Raw genomic sequence first — 20,680 nt, 5'->3', positions numbered from 1 at the left:
CAGGCTGGACGGGGCTCTGAGCAACCTGACCTAGTTGAAGATGTCCCTGCCCACGGCAGGGGGGTTGGACTAGATGACCTTTAGAGGTCCCTTCCAACCCAAACTATTCCATGATTCTGTTTAGAACTCTGTAGGTCACAACGAAAAATTTGAAAGATACAGTCTCCCTGCAAGAAAGCAAATATTCAAGCCACATAAAATACAAATTCAGTTTTCCTATCACCTTATTGTTAAGGTTTTCACATTACCTAGCCCACAAATGACTCGATTTATAAAAACAGACTGGAACGTACGGCAGTAGCTTAGTATCAAAATTCAGCCTTCTACTATATCAAGTGTGAAGTCTCAGCTACTCAAGTCAAGTCAAAAGATGGATATAAGATTTTTTTTTTTCCCCCCTTGGTGACCATGCTATTAAAGTTTCACAATAATCCTTGTCACAGGAAAGGCACGCAGGATGAACAGATGTAATATAGAGAAACTGGGAAAAAATATGTAGTTTCCAACAGATTTCCACGAAACATACCAACTTTATGCAACTTTTCAAAGTTCAAACTTTAACGTGGCGCTATAAAGGATTTTCAAGACATAACAATGTAAAACATTTAACCACCTACCAGCATTAACGATGGCATCAACCTCAAGCAGTGTAATGTCACCTTTATAGAGAGAAACTTTCTCGCTCAGAGTTTTCTTCCCTTGCAGATCTTCTTTAGCATTTTCACCTACAAACCAAGAAAGCAGTAAAACCAGATTACAAACGTGGGTCTGAGATCACTATTTACAAGTCCAGAGCAGATATCAGCAGTTCCAGCTACACTATTGCTGTCAGACTGCAGCATCTTTCGGCTTCGCCTCGAGAGGGCACCGGTAACCCACAAACACATCAGCATTTCCCTAAAAATCACACTACTTGCTGTTTATTTGTTTTCAAATACAAGCTACTATGAAGCACTGATTCCTTGCCCACATACCATTTGAATAAAAAACTTTATTAATATACACATTTTCTGGAGCTAGATACATCAAATTATTTTCTTTGGTAACCACAAGGGTGCAAATTACAAGAAATGAAGAATTAGTTAAGATAATCTTCCTACTGAAGCAATAATTTATCCAACCCAGAATTATTCCCAATGCATACAACAACACACAAGCACACCGTTTGTCAACGGCCCCAAAATTCAGAACTAGCCCTGGCAGCAGGTAGTACAGAGAAGAAAAACCTGAACGAAAACACCAGCAAATTTAAAATTTAGAGCTTTGCCACCTTAAATTGCTCAACTAGAAGGGTGTGTGTGTGTGCGTGAAGATATAACATCGGTTAGCTTTCAAAAGATTTGTTACAAAACAATGTTATAATAGGTCCCTTATTCTGGTAAACTTCTAACTTTTGCATCACCAATTCAATTCATTTGCATCATACTCAATCTATAACAGTTCAGTTACCTCAAACACTTCTACAAACACATATTGGCCAAAAGCTTAACCTAGTCTTGCATTGTTAGACATCCACATCATTAGCAAAGAACTAAGAAGAGAAGGAAAGATTGTTTAATTGATTTTTATTATTATTTTTTAAAATTAATTCTTTCCGACACAAGCCAAGTGACTCAAGAAGCTTGAGTTCATCTATTGGCCAGAAATAGAACTGAACTGTTAAAGTGACAATTTAAGTAGGAAACGGTTCCCAGTCTTCAGAACAAGTGAAGTTTATTTGTAAGTAAAAAACCTCAAGGGAAGATTTAGTGTGAAGGGAGAAGCAGTCCAGACCAGTTTGGCCCTTTAGTTTTTACAGCAACCTTCATTTTAATTAATTTCCACCAATTTGAGTATACCTGCTCAAATTTGTCAGCATTACAAGCAACCATAAGTAGAAATAAGAAAGTTGCATTTATTTTAGATCTTGTTCTTCTAACTTCAGCACAAATGACTGGTATCAGAAATCATCGTTTATCTCAACCACTCCAAAATAAGTAGTCTCCATTCTACTTTTTAGATTGGCTATCACATGCCCAGTGCAAAATCCATGCCACCTCCAGCAAAAGGTATGTTGCCGCTGTGATGTACAGTAGCATAAAGGTAGTCTTGTATTCAAGTGTGTGTATTCAGGAGTTTAATTTCTGTATTTGGCTCCTAAAGTGACTATTCCATTGCCACCAGATCACCCTCAGTATCTTAACTAAAGCAAAGAATGTTTCTGTGGAAAGGTATCGAGTTTTTATTATCATAATACGAACCTTGTATCACTCTAACCTAAAAGTTATACTGTTCATCCATTTTTCCACAGAATATAACCATTGCAGTTAGCTGTTGAGTTGCATTAAAATAAAAATCAGCCTCTGTGACCGATTTACAGAGTCTGATTTATTACCTGCTTTCATGTTAACTGCATTCTGCCAGCAAGTAGGACAGTTGTTTTCCCTATCCCTCCCAGTGAGCGTCCTACTGGAGCTCTGCCAAATTTAAAATGCACACCATCATCCTCCCCCTCCACCTTCTGCCCAAGTTACTGCAAGGCTAGTTAACGTCAAATCAAACACGTTGAATTCTCCAAACTAAAACCATTTCGATTTGAATAGAAAGTACAGTTTGGATACTACAGTATTTGTGCCAACATGATACAAAAACAAATAACAAAAATCCACCAGGAAGAGCCATGAAGACAACAGATACCACACAGTAAAAAAGCTAATTCTCATTATCACTAATTTCTGAGTCAGAGGGAAAGCAGAGATGTCCCTTAGTCATTTCACCAGCAAGGACATCTAACTCTTTCTGTAGGGTGCCACACAACACGATGTTGCACACACCAGCACTGCCTCCCAATTTTCTATCCTCCACAGCCTTCACAAGTTTGCCTCTAGTTCTCACTCTTTGCAAGTACTGAATGTATTTGAGCGTGGTTCTCCTGAGACTCCTTCCCCACGGAAAACCATTAGTAAATTCACTGCCTCGTGAGGGGGGGGGGGGGGAAAACAAACCATACTCCTATATGACCTACCACGTCCTCTTCAGCAAGTCCCTTACCTGCCCCACAGTTCTTGGAAGAGCCCTGATGACCACTGTCCTTAACAGTTCAGCAGTAAAAGCATATGCTGCCTTGTACATCTTTGATAGATTACCCTCATTCCTTTCAATAAAAGTCTGATTTAACAGAGGATTTAAGCTTGCACTTACTTATTTCGTTCTGGTTGTTACAGGATACTCAACACTGACAGAAGTCATGGAGAGCCAAGTCTTGTTCGCAAAGACACTCAACAAGTCTACTAATACGCTGCTAATTACAAAAGTAATCCCAATATCATACAAATAGTTGTAGGAGAGATGACTTTTTCTATTGCCATCTGATAGATCTCTGGGACTGACAGACATAACTTCCTAACAAAGTCAAAACTGATATCTGATTTGGGATATTTTCTTCTTAATCAATTTAGTCATCTTAGCAGGGACAGTGAAGTCATTCCTGGCCATTACAAATAACTCACTTCCCACCTTTGTCTCCCATCTCTTCCTTTCATCACACGTATTTTTGTCTGCTTCTCAGATTAAAAAGAAACCTGCACTCATTTACTGCAAAGTTTCTTCCCAAGGTAATAATGAATCTCAGATACGTGAATAAGTATGGTAAGTCCTCAAATATGCCCAAGAAACTCAAATGCTGTAGGTATTATCCTGTAATTCATAGTAGCGTAGCTCAGCAAGGACAAACCAGAATTCCAGGGCATTGTGTATTTTGCAAAGGACGCACACCACATGTACATACTAGCACATCAATAAAAATCCTAGCAGCAACAGATTTACCTTGCACTTGTAGCGTAATGAGACTATTTCTTGCTCTCATTAATGAAACAGCTTTACATACATCCTCAAGAAATAAATCCTCTGAAGTGGTTGCTATGTAACCTAGTCTTCAATACAAGATACAAAACAGGAGTTGAGTCCCTAGACTCAGAGGTGTTAAGTTTTTTAGAGATAAGAAAGCCTGCTTGCCAAGCAAATCAAACTTTCGCATCTGTCTCCACATTGGTTGTCCAGAATGCACCTTAAAGGCATAACACCTGGAAAGCTAGGAAGATTCAGATATACTCCAGTCCTTAAAAAAGACAACCACCCCCAAAAAACCCCACCAACTAAACCCACACTACATCAAGGCTATGACAAAGTCCATCTCAGTTTTAGATGGGGGCATCATAGACTCTGAGACAAGAAAATATTTTGTTTGGTCTGCGGCTATGAATGAGCAGTTTTCAGGACAAAGAAGCAAGCAGAGTAAGAGAGACTGAATTTTCTGAAGTACCTCCACAGGAATCCCAGCATAGCTACAATAAAATTTACGAGGCACTAGAAGATGTTTAAAGACCATCCAGCTGGGCAGTGAAGACTGCCTAGGAAGGAAAGCTCCCTCCCTGCTGGAAGAACTGCTCCCACCTCCCTCATCCCCACAGTTCTCCTGGCTCACAAGCAAAACCAAACACATAGTGAGCACCTGCGCAAGAAGCCTGGATGCCTTCAGATCACTGGTTTTAATCAAGCCATGGTTAGTAAAATGCTAAAATAGCTGTTGAAATGGGACTGTGGCAGTCTTAAGCATGAGCAATAGCTTCTGCTTTTTGGGGGGTTTTATGCTTGTATACCCCCAGGGAGACCATTTCTGGGGCCTTCCTTCCCTCCAGTGCCCCCACCTCTACCCCATGTCCATCTCCATTGAAAGTAAAAACAGAGGCTTTTACTGGGAGATACTCCTTAAAAAAAAAAAGAAACCCATGATGAGCTCTCACAAAGCAGTGATAGTCAGCATTAGTTTGGCCATCTCAATTCCCCCCCCAACTCTTGTACAGTGAATTTTGTCATTCATTTTTCTTCCTTAATCTCAAAATTTGCGCAAACAGTTATGTATGTTGTGCGAACAGTAGGATTATCAATGGACTCAAACTGCAGTTTAAGCACATTAACATTTCAGGTATTTCATTACAATTAAGTGTGCACATCAAAAGCAAGTAAACCTCTTTGTTTTGTTTAATGTGAATTTTATAAGGGATGTTATGTAAAGCCTGGCTATCTGATTTCTGAGACAGTACAATCCCAGAGTCTTCATCCCTGATGACTTTCCAGGACCAGTTAATGCCAGCCCTGCCTCTGGAATAAAAAGGCCCTAATTAATTTGAGACCTTGGGCTAAAAGCATCAACAAAGCAATGATGTCCCATACAGGTAGATTTCACAACTATTTAGAGCTTTCAGGTTCAGATGAATTCAAAGAATTAATTCGCACATAAAGAAAACTATTAAGGAGGAGCGTAAACGGAATATTCGCAGACTTTTGAAATACCTTCCTAAATTCCACTCACAGCACAATAGAAACTATTGTAAAATGACTGTAGGCATAGCAACAGTCAGTTCAAGTCTATTCATTCGGAAGAAATGAAACTAAATTTGCAAAGTGAGACACTGAGGTGTAAAGCAACCCCACACACACCAAAAATCTGCATATTCACAAGCAGGCAAGGACCTAACAGAACCCTAAGGAAACACCCAACATGAAAGCAGTTCATAAGACCGAGTTTTGAATTTTTTCCCAAGCGCCTATTCAGCCTCTCTGCCAGTTTTCTGACCTAAATCATTCTCAAATTCTCCTCCTCTGCCTAACTAGCCCTAACACAGGTCTTATCCATCCATTCTCTGGGGTGATTTTGACAGGAAAAAAAAATAAATCAAGACACAACGTCTGCTAGGGAAATGTAGCAATATACTGAAAAATATCAAATACAGAAATAAAGCAAAAATAAAGACAGGTGTTTTATTTTTTTTTTTTTTTAAACTTTAGTATTGCAAACAAGCTTACTGTAGCTCCTATCAGAAAGCAAAGTCAACAGCCACTAAATCATCTGTGTACCCACACACACAAAGGATAGAGTTGATCCTGTCACATCCTTCCCAAAATCTATTTCGTTTAGGCTGTTTTTAAAGACACACAACAGTGGAGACACCACAAATGCTCTAGATCCTCCTCTCCCCTGCCACCCCAGCCTCAGGAATGTATTAGAGTTGAAAATCTTCACCATGAAGAGTTGAAAGTTTTTGTCCCACCACCATTTTTCCCTCCAAATCCACCCCATCATCTTCTATCCCTCTGTCTACACAACCCAACTTCCTTTAGCTTTTTCTCCTAGGTCCCACCCTTTGAGCCTTTAGCCATGCTCCCAACACCTCTGAGCTCTTTCTAGCCACATCTTTCTTGAAGTATGAAGTTCATCCGCTGAGGTCTTAACGCCAAATACAGCAAATAAGCAGTCCTATCCCTCAGCTTTACTTACAACTCCTTCTAGCTCGCATCAAAGGAAAAAGGACCCTTACATCTTACACATATGCAGAAAAACTTATTAGATTTAGTGAACAACAGCTGCGCTTGGAAAGAAACGCATGAAGTTCTTCAGAACTAAGAGGAAAAAGGACTTTCAGAACAGCTCACTAGAGGGAGCCCCCATAAAGGCCATGAATATGCCTGGCTGATGCAATGGAAAAGGATGGAACAAACCTAACATCATTGTAAAATCAACTCCGAAACTCAGTCACTGCTAAAATATCCAGGATTTTAAAGTCTAGTACACTTTAAAATAACTTAATTTTTGAAACAGGTCTCAGACATCCAATTACAGAAATCCCTACAGCAATACCAAAGAGCTTGCAACCAAAGGGAGGAGAAAAAAAATACAGCTGGAAGAGCTTCTGTTAAAAACATATTTTTATTTTAAAACTATTTGATAATGAAAGAGCAGAGCACACACAAAGTAGCAAAAATAGTTATTAGAACCCCATAGTATGAAGCGATACCTATGGCAAAGAAAACAGCTCTTGGCACTCCACAAGCAAAAGCAGCTAAGAGAAGAAATCAAAGAACAAGTGAGAAGGATTTACAGCAGCTAGGCTCACAGGCTTGCAGTATTAGAGTGAAATTTTGTTTAACAAGTCAGACGACAATGTTTTTTTCCTCTAGTTCAAAAAAACAAGAGTAACAGACTGAATTGCCAGAAACAAAGCTGAAAATGAGAGTTTCATCATTTATAGTCAGCTTTAGAATTCACAGCTGAAGGAAGTAAATTAATTCCAAGTTAAAAATAAATAAGTCTGCCCGCTACCTTTTCCTTAGCTACTAGTAGCTACAACAGCTACTAGTAGAAACATGTATTCCCACAAGGAAGGCTTCTCCAACAGGAGTCTATAACATGATCTGGAAACAGCACTGGTAAAAGAACCTGAGCAAGGGACAAGAGTCCCAGCATCGACCCCAGACAAGAGCCAGCCCTTCCACTCGTAGGAGAATCCTCAGGAAAGGCTGGACTGGGACACAGCTCCACTTTTCTTGGGCTGCGGAAAAAGCAAAGGAGTTGAGCGAGCTTTAAGAGTGCATCTGACTACAGGGAAAGGTACAGCAACCATTCTGCTACATACTCTGTGCACTCTTCTCTTCAGTGCCCTTGTGTTGGGTTTTTTTTTTTAATGCTTTGTTTTTACAAGTGTCTTGTACAGATTAAAAATGACAAACTATTAGCAATTACTAACCTCACATTTAACACAGCTTTCCATTCCATTTGTTTCTGCATTGGCTTACGGAGCATTAGAAAAGACAGATTGTAAGATCTGTTACATTACGTGCCTCCTTCTACTCCTACTAACCGTGGATGATTCTACAGGAAAAGCAATTGCTTATCTAAATCAAGAGAAGCATTATTTCCATATGTTCCATCACCAGGGGGAAAGCATTCACAGATGCACTCTAGTACTTCAGATCTGTAGTACAGATTTGCTCTATCACTTCTTGGACTTAAATGAGATCAGAACCTGAGCACAAGGAAGAAACATCTGTTACAGATAAATCACTTTCTACCTAGCCAAAAATGCTGCACATCATGCAAGTCAAAGGCACTCGATGATGAACACCAACACCTTCTCCCTGGCTGCACACACTGCCAATATGCTCTGTCTCAGCTAATTACAAAGTGGCATAATTGGATTAGCCGAGGACTGTAGCCAAGTACGAAGCTTATGAGGCATACAGACACCACGAATCACTGAAAGGATGAGGTTGGGTGGGACCTCTAGAGATCGTCAAGTCCAACCTCCCTGCTCAAAGCAGGGTCACCCAGAGCAAGTTGTCCAGGACCCTGTCCCAGTTGGATTTTGAGTATCTCCAAAGACAGAGACTCCACAACCTCTCTGAGCAACCTGTTCCAGTGTTCAGCCACTCTCACAGTAAGGATGTGTTTTCTTATGCTCAAAAGAATTTCCTCTTTCAACTTGTGCCTGTTGTCTCTTGTCCTGTCACTGTGTATTGTCGAGAAGAGTCTGGAGCCATCTCCTTCACACCCTCTCATCATAAGTTTATAAATATTGATCAGATCCTATCTGGGGCATCTTTTCTTCAGGCTAAACCCCAGCTCTCTCTCGACCTCTCCTTGCAGAGATGCTACAGTCCCTTAATCATTTTTGTGGCTCATCTGGTACATCAACTACACTTCCCAGTTTTGTACCACTCACAAATTTGCAGAGGTTGTACTCTGCTCCATCTTCCAGATCAGGAAGTCATGGTATCTCCCACGCAAGGTTTTTCAGGAGGTATGAAATATCCCCATCTGAGGATGTAAGCATGACTTGATGTCCACTGGTTAACCGAGGAGCCCACATCCAATGAACCACATGGTAATTGAGTTCAACAGTGCTATAACACACCCCTCTAAAGCTACTGCAAAAAGCCCAGAACTAACTCACTTGGTTAACTACAGTTAAATGTAGTGAGATGGCTATCAGCAGCCCACAAACAGGGTTGTAAATACTAGCCTCTACTTTTCAGCCACATGATTGAATGGGAGCTGTTGAAGACTGTGTTACACATTAAGAGAGAAAGAGTGGTGTACCATGAGAATTGATAAAAATAGCCAGTCAGTCCTAACAACCCACACAATGCTCATGCAAAATGCGGTTATTCTTGTGTTACAAGGATCTTGCATAGTCCTTACAGTGTTATGTTCCAGCTTTTTCCTCAGTCTATCCCACACAGCTCTCTATGTCCCCCAAAAACAAAACTGAGAGGCAAAAACCCCTTTAAGACTGGGAGCAGAGGAAGGAGAGAATGGAGAAGCTTGCCCTTTTTCTGAAGTTTTTGTAAAATGAGGGAAGACTTGGTATGGAGTGCAGAAGTACCAAAGACCAAAGTTTGAGAAAGCCATAATAACAAACAAGGAGAACAAGAGAAGGAATACATTCTCAATTCTTATTTGTGATGCAACCCAGTCTGCAGGGACATGCAATTGTCAATTCATAAATCAAAGTTTCCTCACTTCAGTGGCATGCACAGTGACAGCAAAGACACAACATAAGTAGGGTGAGGCCCTACGGTATTTGTGTGTTTACTTGGAGTCAGCATCCAGCTGCTGTGGTTGCTAAGCTTGCTTCTGCTGGCTTGAGATTTCATGATTTAGGGTCCATAGGAATGGCTGCTGGTTTAGCTGTGACCCAGAAGGAGCTGTGCTTTATGTATTTAAAGAAACTCATTCAATCACTGTCTCGTTTGGTGGGGTTTTCTTTTAATGTGAGCATTCAGAGGGATTCAAGACTTTGTGACTATATACTGGAATAAAAATGCTGTTGGATAGCGTATTTACTAAGTTCTTGCCCAAGCCTGATTATCAGTACCTCAATCTGAGGGATAGCAAGAATTTCGATACACAGATCCTTCTTCCAGAACAGCAGTGTGCGTTGTACTGAAGTACATTAAATGGTCAACCAAGGTCACATGGAGACAAGAACTACACTGCATCAACTCTGACTCAATTCCTACTTTATAACCTCCTCTACTACAGAGAACTTTTAATTAACAATCAAAGTTCAAAAGTTGAGAGGAAAAAAAATATTACACTCTTGCCTTGCAGAAATATGTTGCTACTTTTCTGTAAAGCTAAAAGACTACAGGTGATGCTACTTCACTAGATTCCTTCAAAGACAAAGCAGATTGCCTTCACTGCAAGAGTTGTGTCTTGGTAATATCACAGCTTTCATACATCTATTCCTAGTTCCACCTATTCAAATCAATCCAGTACTTCCTGGGGTAACTACGAGCCTTCATCCAAGACTTACACTACCAGCAACACAGTATTCCTTCACTCAGCTTTAGAAACTAGCTGGAAAAAGAATGCCTTTTCATGAGCAACCAGGTGTTAGGTCTTCAGCAGCATCTATTTTATTTACCAAGAAGTGAAAACCCATTTTTAATAGGTGTGCACAGCACATACTTTAATTCTGCTTCATGCTGTAAGTTTATAGTGGGAAACCACAAATTCATTAGCTTTCATTCATTAGCTTACTGAGCAGTCAGACAACTTGTACTCTACATTCTCTGCTTTTTTAATTCCCTACACCATTGCTAAGCAACAGCTTCTCTAGTTTAGCATTACAGCCTTTTGTAGTACTTACCGTGGAGCTTGGAAATAAAAAGTTACTACCAGCAAACTATGAAACTTCTGCAAAACTGTCAGCGAAAATTTCACAGCATTGCCATTCAAGAACCTCTCTGCATGAGACATAGTGACAACTGCTTACCAGATGGGAGCAGGAACTTTAGTTTTCTAGTACCAGGGGACAGGTAGGTAAGTTTTTATGCAAGTACAGAAGATAATGTTTTCCGCATTAAGACATTAGGCTTGGTGGGTAGTGCTTACCTTGCAGAATTTCCCCTTCCCTACTTCCCGAGATACCACATGTAATTTGCCACCCTAGGAAACAGTAGGGCTTCAATCCAAACGGCAAGGTACAGAAGAAAATCTTCAGTATTTGAAGAGGACTCTACCAAGACCCATTAGTGTTGCAAGTCATACTTGCTTACTTTAAGGCCTTGAAAAATATAAAGTAATACAAACTCACAAGCAGTTACAAACTCACTAGCAGTTAGGAGAAAGATTTAGCTCTATCTTCTTCTGCATGTCTACCTGGAAAAAAGACACACCAAACCTCAAAGCCATTAAGTCAATATAGGCATACGTTGGTGTGCACCGCCTGTTCTGTCTCCATTTAGTTATCTGCAATACACTTACAAACCTTCTTGTGTAAGAACTCTGGTAGCAATACAGAAAGGGAAAAAAAAAATGGAACTCTACTTTTTCTCTAAATAACTGATTCATACCCTCAGTGACAGTTTCATAAAGTCTGGGGTTTGCTTTCAGTTGATGTAGAATCATTAAGTATTCCCACAAAAGGACAGCACTGCAACACACAGTATGTTTGTGTGAGAGCAGTGTCTTTTTTAAAAAAGAGTACCTTATTCATACAGAAAAGATGACATTAAGCACACAGGAATAAATCCAATGCAGGCTGAACTTCAACTACAAATTGTATTTGTGCAGCAAATGAAAAACAAGTAACTTACAACACCTTTACAGACTAACCATCAGTACCAAAGAGAATCAAAAAGGCCCATATTTGCATAAAAAAGCTTCTGTGAAAAAACAAAGGGCAGGATAAGGCAGATAAGTGTTTTAAAGCAAGACAGATGTGCAACCAGTTCTACACTTTCTTCATATCCACATTATAGATGGACTGAGTCTTTTGGACAGGATCCTCTTGATAGAAAAGACTGCTCTATAGTTTAACTCAGTATTTGATCACGAACTCCTAGAGATGCTACTAGTGCAAAGGTGCATGTAGAGAACTACTTTGACTTTCAGAAATAAATGTATTGGCTATACCAGCACAAGGCTGAGAGGTTTAATTTTGTAAGACATGCATTCTATAGCACCCTGTCCACAAAAAGAGACAGCTGGAAACTTTGGAAAAGGCCCTTGTTCCACACACTTCTGCAAACATGCCAAGTCAACATGCAACAGCTGCAAGTCTTAGTACCTTTCCTGTGCACAAACGTTATGCTTCCCCCTCCCCCCCATTTCAGTAAGAAATATTTCTTAGCGAAATGGAGCCACACATAAAATTGTAATCTCAATGGGTTTTAAAGCTGTGCAAAATAGAAGTTTATATTTAAACTAGATTGTTAAGCCTTCTCTCCAGCACAGAAAAGCATTTTCTGTACATCGTAACAAACACGTCTGTATGAAGCACTCCCTACAGGGCTGAGGAATTCTGTGTCAACTGGATTTTCCAATGGCACATCAGCTAGATGGCCTCTCACAGAGAAAGCCACATATCACTTCACGTAGGAAGTACTACAACAACTTATTCGGACATTAGTTGGTTTGTTAGAGACATTTCTACATGGTGAGCAGTTCAGCTCTAGTGAACCGAAAAAGGGAAACCAAGCTTATCTGGTTTCCAACGATTGGGTTTTTAACACATGTGTAATCAAGTGTTTAATTGTGCATGAAGCAAGTGCAGCTATGCATTAAAGTTGGTTAATATGATCCAAACAGACAGCTCAGTGAGCTTAAACTGTGTCAGTGATCCCCCTACCTTATCAAGGGAGTTAAACCAGTATCCTTATGCGGTGGTTAATTTTCAGACTTGATGCAAGCCTCCCACATCCAGAGAGCAACAGTTGACAGGCCTACCCTGTGTGATCACTAATTATTATTAGCCCCAAGCAGCAAATCCTAGTTGAAGCAATAGTTCAGCACCTCCATAAATGTCTGTCACATCTAAGCTACAGTGAATTAAGACAAGCCATACCAGTCTCTTACTGTCTTACCAGAAGAGGCTCCTAGTCTTCTGCAGGACATCAGCTTGTTCCACCTACACTTGAAGACATCCAAAAGTCATGTAGGTAGCTGACAGGGCAACAGGTCTATACTAGTAAGCCATGATAAGGGTACAATTTAACAGCTTGATCTTGGCCTCAACCTAATCATAGACACATGGCTTCTAGTCAGGCTGACACATTGGCTCACATCAGTCTGCAAAAGATATGCCACAATCCATCATAAATTACAGATTATGGCTTTAGCCAAGCTACCATACTGAGCAAGACTAGAAGACTTACTGAAACTGTCTTTGTAGAGCAAGAAATTAATTTGGGGATTTGATCTTGCAGTCCCCCATGCTCAAAAGGAGCTCATCCTTTATACACAAAAAAGGGGAAGGGAAAAAATAATAAAAGGAGAAAAGACATATACATAAACACAAATTACTGGAAACCAAGATGTATAACTTATTACTTTTCCCCCGCATATGTTAAACTATCTCACTCAAAGAGTTACTATTCTTCTTCTTTCCCTTAGCAGTCTTGAATATGAGACAAGTCATCCACTGAAAAAGTCCACACAGGAACTTGAGAAACCCTACACTTCCTCAGCAATTTCTGAGGAACAGCACATACTGAGTTAGACACAGCATCACTGCTGCTAAAGCCATCCTTCTTCACAATCTGAACGAGCCTACCAGCTGACAGCACACTATCTCATCTGGACTTTCAAACTCCGGTTAGTACTTCCTTAGGGACGTCTGTACAAAACTTCAGCACACAGTGATGTTTAGTAGCTGCAAAAAAAAGGATTGTTTCTCATATTGCATGGGACAAAAGCTTGGGAATTATTAATCTGGTCAACCCTCGTGTCACCAGCACTTAAACATAAGAAATATTCTTTCTGGCAAAGACGTGTTTAACTTCCCTTTGCATCTCTACCTACTATTACTCTCTAAGACACATTAAGAGCTTGCAGAGCTTCAATAAGAATACTAATTTATTGTCGAGAGCAGCATCCTTTCCTACAGTTAACTCTCGCCCCTCGAGGAGCTGGCTGCCACTGGAGATAAGAGGGTGTTCTCAGCTGCATGCAGAAGGGCCACAAAACAGTAACTCTATCAACCTGTATAAGCTTAATGCTGTGTGGAAGTTAACTTGTTAAAAAAAATAATCATGGAACAGCAGCTTAAAAAGAAGTCACCATCTTAATTACATCAAAGACAAGTGATTTACTTTCTTATAGAGAGGATTAGCCACACTGGATTATGTGTTCTTAACCTATATAAACAGAACCGATTTTTTGCTTTTTAATAATCATCTCACACCTGCTGGAAGCAAGATTTTTTCAGTTTTTCCCAAAAACATTTTAAAGAAAACTAACGCGAGCGTCATTTCTTTGACAGCTAATCCATCCTATAAAGGTTATACATGTGCAGCTCACCAGGCAGTTACAAGGTCAATTGAATACATACTGGATCTTTTTGTTTACTGTAGCTTTTTCCCCCACCGTACTAAACACACTGCTTTATCCACTTATATCAGGGACATCACTAACTAGATAGTACTACTTGCCTCTAAAAACAAACCAACCCCCTCACCCCACGTTATTTCTCAGTTTACGCTCAAGTAAGCTTGCACCTGAAGAGCTTTTCCCATCTCTGTGCTGTGCAAGGCTATCTTTGGAAAAGAATAACCGAGGTGTATGTTTAGGAAGACAGAAAGGTGTGTGGGGTCAGCAGATCACATGGTCAGATTTGTACCACTCTGCAGCTCTGCATCTGTTCACAACAGATCCCTAAAGGGCAGCCAAGAGTCTGGGAGAAGCAGAGCACGCAGGGCTCTGGTTACTCACTATTGCTCTGGCAGCCTTTGATAACGTAAACCACCTCAGCCTTAAAGTCACTCCGCATTATGCCATGGGCATGCAAGACTCCTGGACACCTTTAGAACAGACTAATAAGCTGCAAACATGGTTTGCTGTTGTTACCACTCCTGTTCCTTTGCCGCTTCCTTAATATACGCATGACATGGACAGACAACAGAAATGAGCAGACAGACTTATAGCCACTTCATTTCCTAAGTATTCAAAATACTTCATTACCACGATCTTCACACAACTCACAGAAGCCACAGATGTTAGCCTTTTAGTGGAGCTCCCCCAGCTATTATACACAGCAATTAATAAGCAGTGAACTCCACATGCATCTAAATGACACAGCTTTCTAACCTTAAACACACTAGTCTTCAAGAGACCTCGTGATAAAACGTTTAACGTGAGTAACAGAGCAGCATGCCAATATATGAAAAGTAAGGACAAAACTAAATACAGCACTGAGTTTAAGCGAAGCTGGAACTCACATTCAAGGCCACAGCTAATAGCAGGAGATCCTGAACCGCAGCACACAAGTTATTGTGGTTTTCTATGTGAACTCAGCTGAAAAACTGCTGTACTGTGAACTTAACCAAACAACAAGTTTCAATAGCAAAAGCACCATTTTCATTGACTGACAGATAGCAAGCGTCACACTGAGCTAAGATGTCTCAATTTACTTTCATCCTTGTCACTCAGCTAGAAATCTGTTCTAAAGACAGTTGTTAAAGTCACTATAAGAAAAAAAGATAATACCAGCTGATGGACTTGTTTTCTTGGTGGGGGGATGGTCTTGAAGCATACTGGTTTCACATAGCTATTACAGACAGAACTCGCTGATTGTCGGGCAATTTTTGACAATCTTAATGTTCCAGTAGAACATAATTTCTTTTCCTGTATAACTCACTGAAAGTAACGAGTGGTTTGGAGAGATGCTATTTCTCACTTGTAGACATCTGGCTGAATTTCACTGCAGCTTAGTAGCGGCATTACTTTCCAAAGGCTGTTTGATGATCATCACACCTTGATTCCTCATTCCCACAAGACAGATATTCACATCAAACAGCACCACATGGAGATGCTCTGAAGAACCCAATATTACCTGTGGTTAGTTAACCACCTCAAGAAATGCTAGTCAACGGAGCTCAGTATTACCACACATTTTCTTTTCAGCATGAAGGATTTTAAGTGGCTCATCTAGATGCTTTGTCTCTATAATCTTGTGTCAACTCACTGTGACTATTTAGAAAGCTACAGATTCATAGTACAAAGATGTTTTTATTAAATCCAAACCTTACTATTATACATAAAACCCTCAGTGTTAAAGTAGATTAATTTGAATACAGTTTGAACCATATCATTTTCTAAAAATATAGCAGATTAAGAAAATCCAGAGGCTGCCAAAACACCTAATCATACTTCCAAGACTTGCTTAAAAAGAAAAAGGACTGCAGACATTCATGTCATTTAATCTTAAACAAAAATAAAAGACTGAAGACACTCAGTTACTGTGTCCCTCCATTTTAACTTCATCCATTCAAAAGTACTTCTTACCATTAGCAAAGATCTTTTAAACCATCACCTGAATTTGCTGTTTTCTTGGCACTGCTGCTATACCAATGAATCCCAGAGGCTGTGAGAGTCAGCAGGACTGTCAGCTGCCTTGAGTTAAACTATATAATTTATTCCATTTTCTGAATTATCCCATTAATACAACAAAACAGGTTTTGCATGTCACCAGTAGAAACTCAGTGACAACAGAATTCCCGAGACCATGATTTTTCGAAAAGCTTTCAAGAAAGTTTTCTGAAGTCATTTCTCACATTCCCCACTAAAGAGTAAAGACATCTTTGGGAATAACTGTGTACCCAAGAAAAAGCTAATATACATATTTAACTTAAAAAACCACTCTAGTTATTCATCTGCATGGTGGCATTTTATTCACCAAGCATCACAAAACATAAGTTACCATTGCTGTACAGGATGAGTGCCTAGCATAAAGTGGTATATAATAAATAGCATTGAAGTGAAGGTATACAAATTCCAGAGCTTCAGAAAACAAGTCCATTATTCGCACGTTGTCAGGAGGGAACGCTACTTCAAAGTACATAACAGAACAGATGAGATGTGTCTTCCTTTGGTATATCTGAAGGATAAGTGGGAGGAACGATGGATTACAGTATATATGTACTATCCAGCCCTGTATGACAAGATTATTCTTCATTTCCAAAGTGGACAGTTCCTCATTTCCTTAATAAATGCAGTTAAAAAAGAAAGCTTTTACGTTTACAGAATTACTTCAAGAACAAGAACTTTTTTCCCTTCCTACCATCCCCTCCAACATTAGAGAGGACCACTTGTCAATAACAGCAGTGAAAAGTGAACAATGTTATGATATTTGATCTCTTGAGGTCTACTTGTGCAGCCTGGCAAGCTGTATGCCAAAACCCAGGGGCGTTGACAACGTAGTCCTTCTGGAAATGCACGTGCCCATGACAGCTTGCTTCCCGCAGTTCAGAGTGGCAGGCACCAGGCTTAGTCCCTGCATTCCACATTACGCCCGCCTCAAAAAACAAAATCAAAAAGTATCAGAAATATTGACCAGGTTCCATGCCAAAACACATGCCAACTTAATTTCTTATGGCTAGTCATTTCCATATAAGGACACCTGCAAAAACCGTAGGTTTGTTTTAGTCACAGAAGAGCAAAACAAAGACAAAAACTATACACAGCTGCTTTCAACTTGCAAGTGTTTTCAAACACCTTTGCTGCTATAAAAAAAATACAAGGCCCTTGTCAGCTGCCATTCAGAATTCCCTAACTTCACTCCTCAGAAGCCTTTACATTGTTACACATCCCTGTTAAAAATGCTTCCAGCCTTGCCAAAATTTACCTTAACACCAACTTATTCCAAGCTTCACTGGTTTTCTTCAGAGTTTAGTTCTGAACACAGCTTCATACCAAAGGGTGGAGGAGGACAAGTGGGGAAGAAACACTTTCCTCCACAAACTAAGGTATGTTCTCCAAACTTGTCAACAAAGAGCATGCAGAATTATCATGGCGATCAGGTTGGTTCCTTCCCAACAGGAACCTTTTAGGTCATTTCAGTTTCAGCAGTTCTGCACAGAAACTTTTCAATAATCTCCTGTTAAACTTCCATATAACAAAAGTGTGCCTAACTGGAATCTCCTAACACTCTCCAGTGAGTCATCTGCATTTAAAAATGAGTACCATAAAGCTTTTGTATTGTTCAAGCAGTTTTTCCTAAGAGTCAGTACAAAGATTTGTGCAATACTGAACACCCTTAATTTCCAGTTGAGTATCTACAGGGACTATTGCCGGCCCAGATGCTCTACCCTTCTACAGCTTCTTACTCCAGCGGCTGGCTGATTGCACCTGCTTCACTGTATTTGTTCTTGGTTCCTTTCTTGATTTCTCCTCATCACTCTTCCTGAACAGCCACTCCACGCTTTACTAATCAGTCATTTTTTTCCACTGTATACAGCGTTGGAAGTAAATGGTAAAGAACTTTTTCCACATTCCCCATCAGTTGCTGTCTTGGCTTGTCAAGCGTACAGATAATTATTCTTCCCCCCTCCCCCGTCCCTTCAGACCTCTTCAGTTTGTTACTGCAAGAAGTAGCCTTTCACTTGAAGAAAATACCAGAACTTGGGCAGGGCATTGTCAAGTCATTACTGATTTCATCATACCTGGGGCTTCAATTGCTCTCTCCAGAGTCTCGTTTAAATTGTACCAGTTGCCCTCCATATGTCCCAGTATACGGAACAGAAGTTCTCATCAGCAAGACGACTTAAAATCTAGTTTTTTGGTATTTCAGCTCAGAAAGACAGTTCTTGCACATTCTCGATACCCTCAGAGTGGGGTCAACATTTAAGGGAAATAAAGTTTGAAACAGATGCAGTAACTGTCACATTAATATCCATATTTAATTGCACTGATCAGTTGAAACATGGAAGCATTTCAGCAGCCTAACCTTCTAGAAGTTCACTATTCCACATGGCTTATTTACAACAAATACTCAAAGAAAACAAGTGACTACAGATATTTTCTCCTGAACGTACAGTATAACAAAAGCTTCAAGCAGCAGAGAATAAGTGTTTCAGCACAACTTTTGCCTTCCAGCATTTTTTGCAGTGTACTGGGTACTAACAGAGAAGAATACAAAAGCAGCTACAAGAAAATAAATTCACCACTGCCATGATTCAATACCCACATATTAGACACTGACATTTTGCTTATGTGAAGTGTAACAGCAATCACAACGTAAATCCACACCTTGTCACATTCAGCAGCCCAAGTAATACAAGATCTGTGAATTTTAGCACATTACACAGAATCTGAGAGCAGTTAGAATAAAAACGTAGTTTAGGCTAGAACAGATAGAGAGTCTCCCAGTTAAACCACATGATATACTGCATATCCCCATGTACCGCAGGCCTCCAAAATGAACTTTGGAGAAGTCAGGTAATCTTTTTTATTTTTATGCAGCCTTTGTTTTCTAGATGGACAGGCTTCTTGATGTTGTAAGATATAAAAGACCTACTGTAATGGGAGAAAGAGGTCTATAGGTACTGTTGTAATACAACTACTCACCAGTGTTGAAGAGCTCAGCAACCTCCGAGATATTTTCACTTCAAAAGTCATTGAAAATGCTTTTAGGAGTAGATGATAGCATTAGTTGTTTATGACAATGGCATCTGCTAATTTGTCAGCTCGTCCAGATTGTACTAAAAAAGTGTTACAGCTTTCCCATTTTATTAGAGACAGCTGATTAGTTTCAGGCCTCATCTCACCTGGAGTATTATCATGAAGACCATGTACACCTGCAGCCACAAGATTACTCTACACATCTGTCCACACAGGCCAGTACTTGCTCTTAATAGCAAGTGTCAGAGAACTAGTCCTCTATCTGCAGAAGCAGGAAACACTTTAAGTCTCATAGTTAGATCTCCTTCCAAAAAACACAAGCTTCAGCCAAGTAAGATATCAAGACATAGAAAGGAAAAAGGAGGAGGAAACCAGCTCAGAAAAAGTCCCTCTTCCGCACACTCATGTGGATGGAAGAACTAGACAAGAATGAGGCACTGCTACAGAATTTACGTACAGAAAATAGTTCTCTGTGTAAGCGAATCAGATTCTCATTTTTGGTCAGCCTTCACTGCAAGTACTTAGACAACTCTACTGGTGATCATAACCATGATAACACTGCACATGCTAAGAGAAGGGGCTTTAATCCAGGCCGGGCTTATGTTCCTTAGCCCAAGAAAGTAGGCAGGACCATGAGTAAGAAATGCTGTTTTCAAGAGAGGCTTCAAAGCCAATCTTCTCCCATTTCTGGATTTTCAGAAAACAACAAAACTTGCACAATCCCCCTCTGCTTTTCAGCCACCTACAAGAACAACACTGTTTTGCTCAGATTCCCCATACCATTATGCTCACTAAGTTTCAAAGACAAAGTTCATTAGGCATGGCCGACCGTTGGAGTATCTGAAAAATAAGACTCATGCAGAGAATAGCTATTTTACACACTTAAGGGTATCAGTGTTATTATGACTCTGTCTGGGGACACTTGCAGAATTAGTGGAAACCAGTGAGGCTTTAAGAAATTTTCTTGGGGTTCCCCCCCCCACCCCGAAGCTCCTGTCGCCACGTTAGGCTGCCACTGTTAGTGACAACATGGGTTCTAAGTCTTGGCCCTCTTAAAAGTAACTTCAGATCAGGAAAAGAGAATGGTCTATATTTTAAAAGATTCCCCCGTTTTACTTACCATCACTTTCACTCTTACTTTTTAAGTCTTCCATCCACGTTGGAATATTTTTCAATGCAACATAATCCCTTAAGTACTCTTTGCGTCTTTCTTCCAAGGTCATCTTCAGCAAACGCTCTGTTCAGGGGAAAGAGGAATTAAAAAAGTTTTGCGAGCTTTCATATATTCTTGCACGTTGGCCAAGTAGTGACCAATTCAGTGTCCTTGATGCAATTAAATCCCATTTGAGAGAACCGAGCACGGGTGATTCAATGAGTTACAAGTAATAGGAGCTAAACACAGCGCATCTAAACGACTGCATGAGCCTATTTCTGGATATCCCAGTTCAGCAAAAAGAAATG

At 40.0% G+C, this 20,680-nt stretch overlaps 1 protein-coding gene across 4 annotated transcripts in view; it reads right to left on the bottom strand.

Moving 5' to 3' along the window:
* The window catches only part of MACROD2 (MACRO domain containing 2), a 922,980-nt gene extending 902,524 nt beyond the window's left edge, over positions 1-20,456 (bottom strand). For 3 of the 4 annotated variants that reach the window (XM_019472914.1, XM_019472915.1, XM_019472916.1), the window contains exons 1-2: positions 20,340-20,456; positions 618-725 (exon numbers count right to left, since the gene is read on the bottom strand). In XM_019472914.1, the coding sequence (XP_019328459.1) occupies positions 618-725; positions 20,340-20,442 (211 nt within the window). In that variant the 5' untranslated portion in view covers positions 20,443-20,456. The remainder of the gene's footprint in view (positions 1-617; positions 726-20,339) is intronic. The other variant, XM_019472917.1, reaches the window with a different exon arrangement.
* Positions 20,457-20,680: the final 224 nt, after the last annotated feature.

Source organism: Aptenodytes forsteri, unplaced genomic scaffold (genome assembly GCF_000699145.1).
Source record: "Aptenodytes forsteri isolate BGI_AS27 unplaced genomic scaffold, ASM69914v1 Scaffold5, whole genome shotgun sequence".
Lineage (NCBI taxonomy): Eukaryota > Metazoa > Chordata > Aves > Sphenisciformes > Spheniscidae > Aptenodytes > Aptenodytes forsteri.
This window is presented reverse-complemented; position numbering and strand designations above follow the sequence as displayed.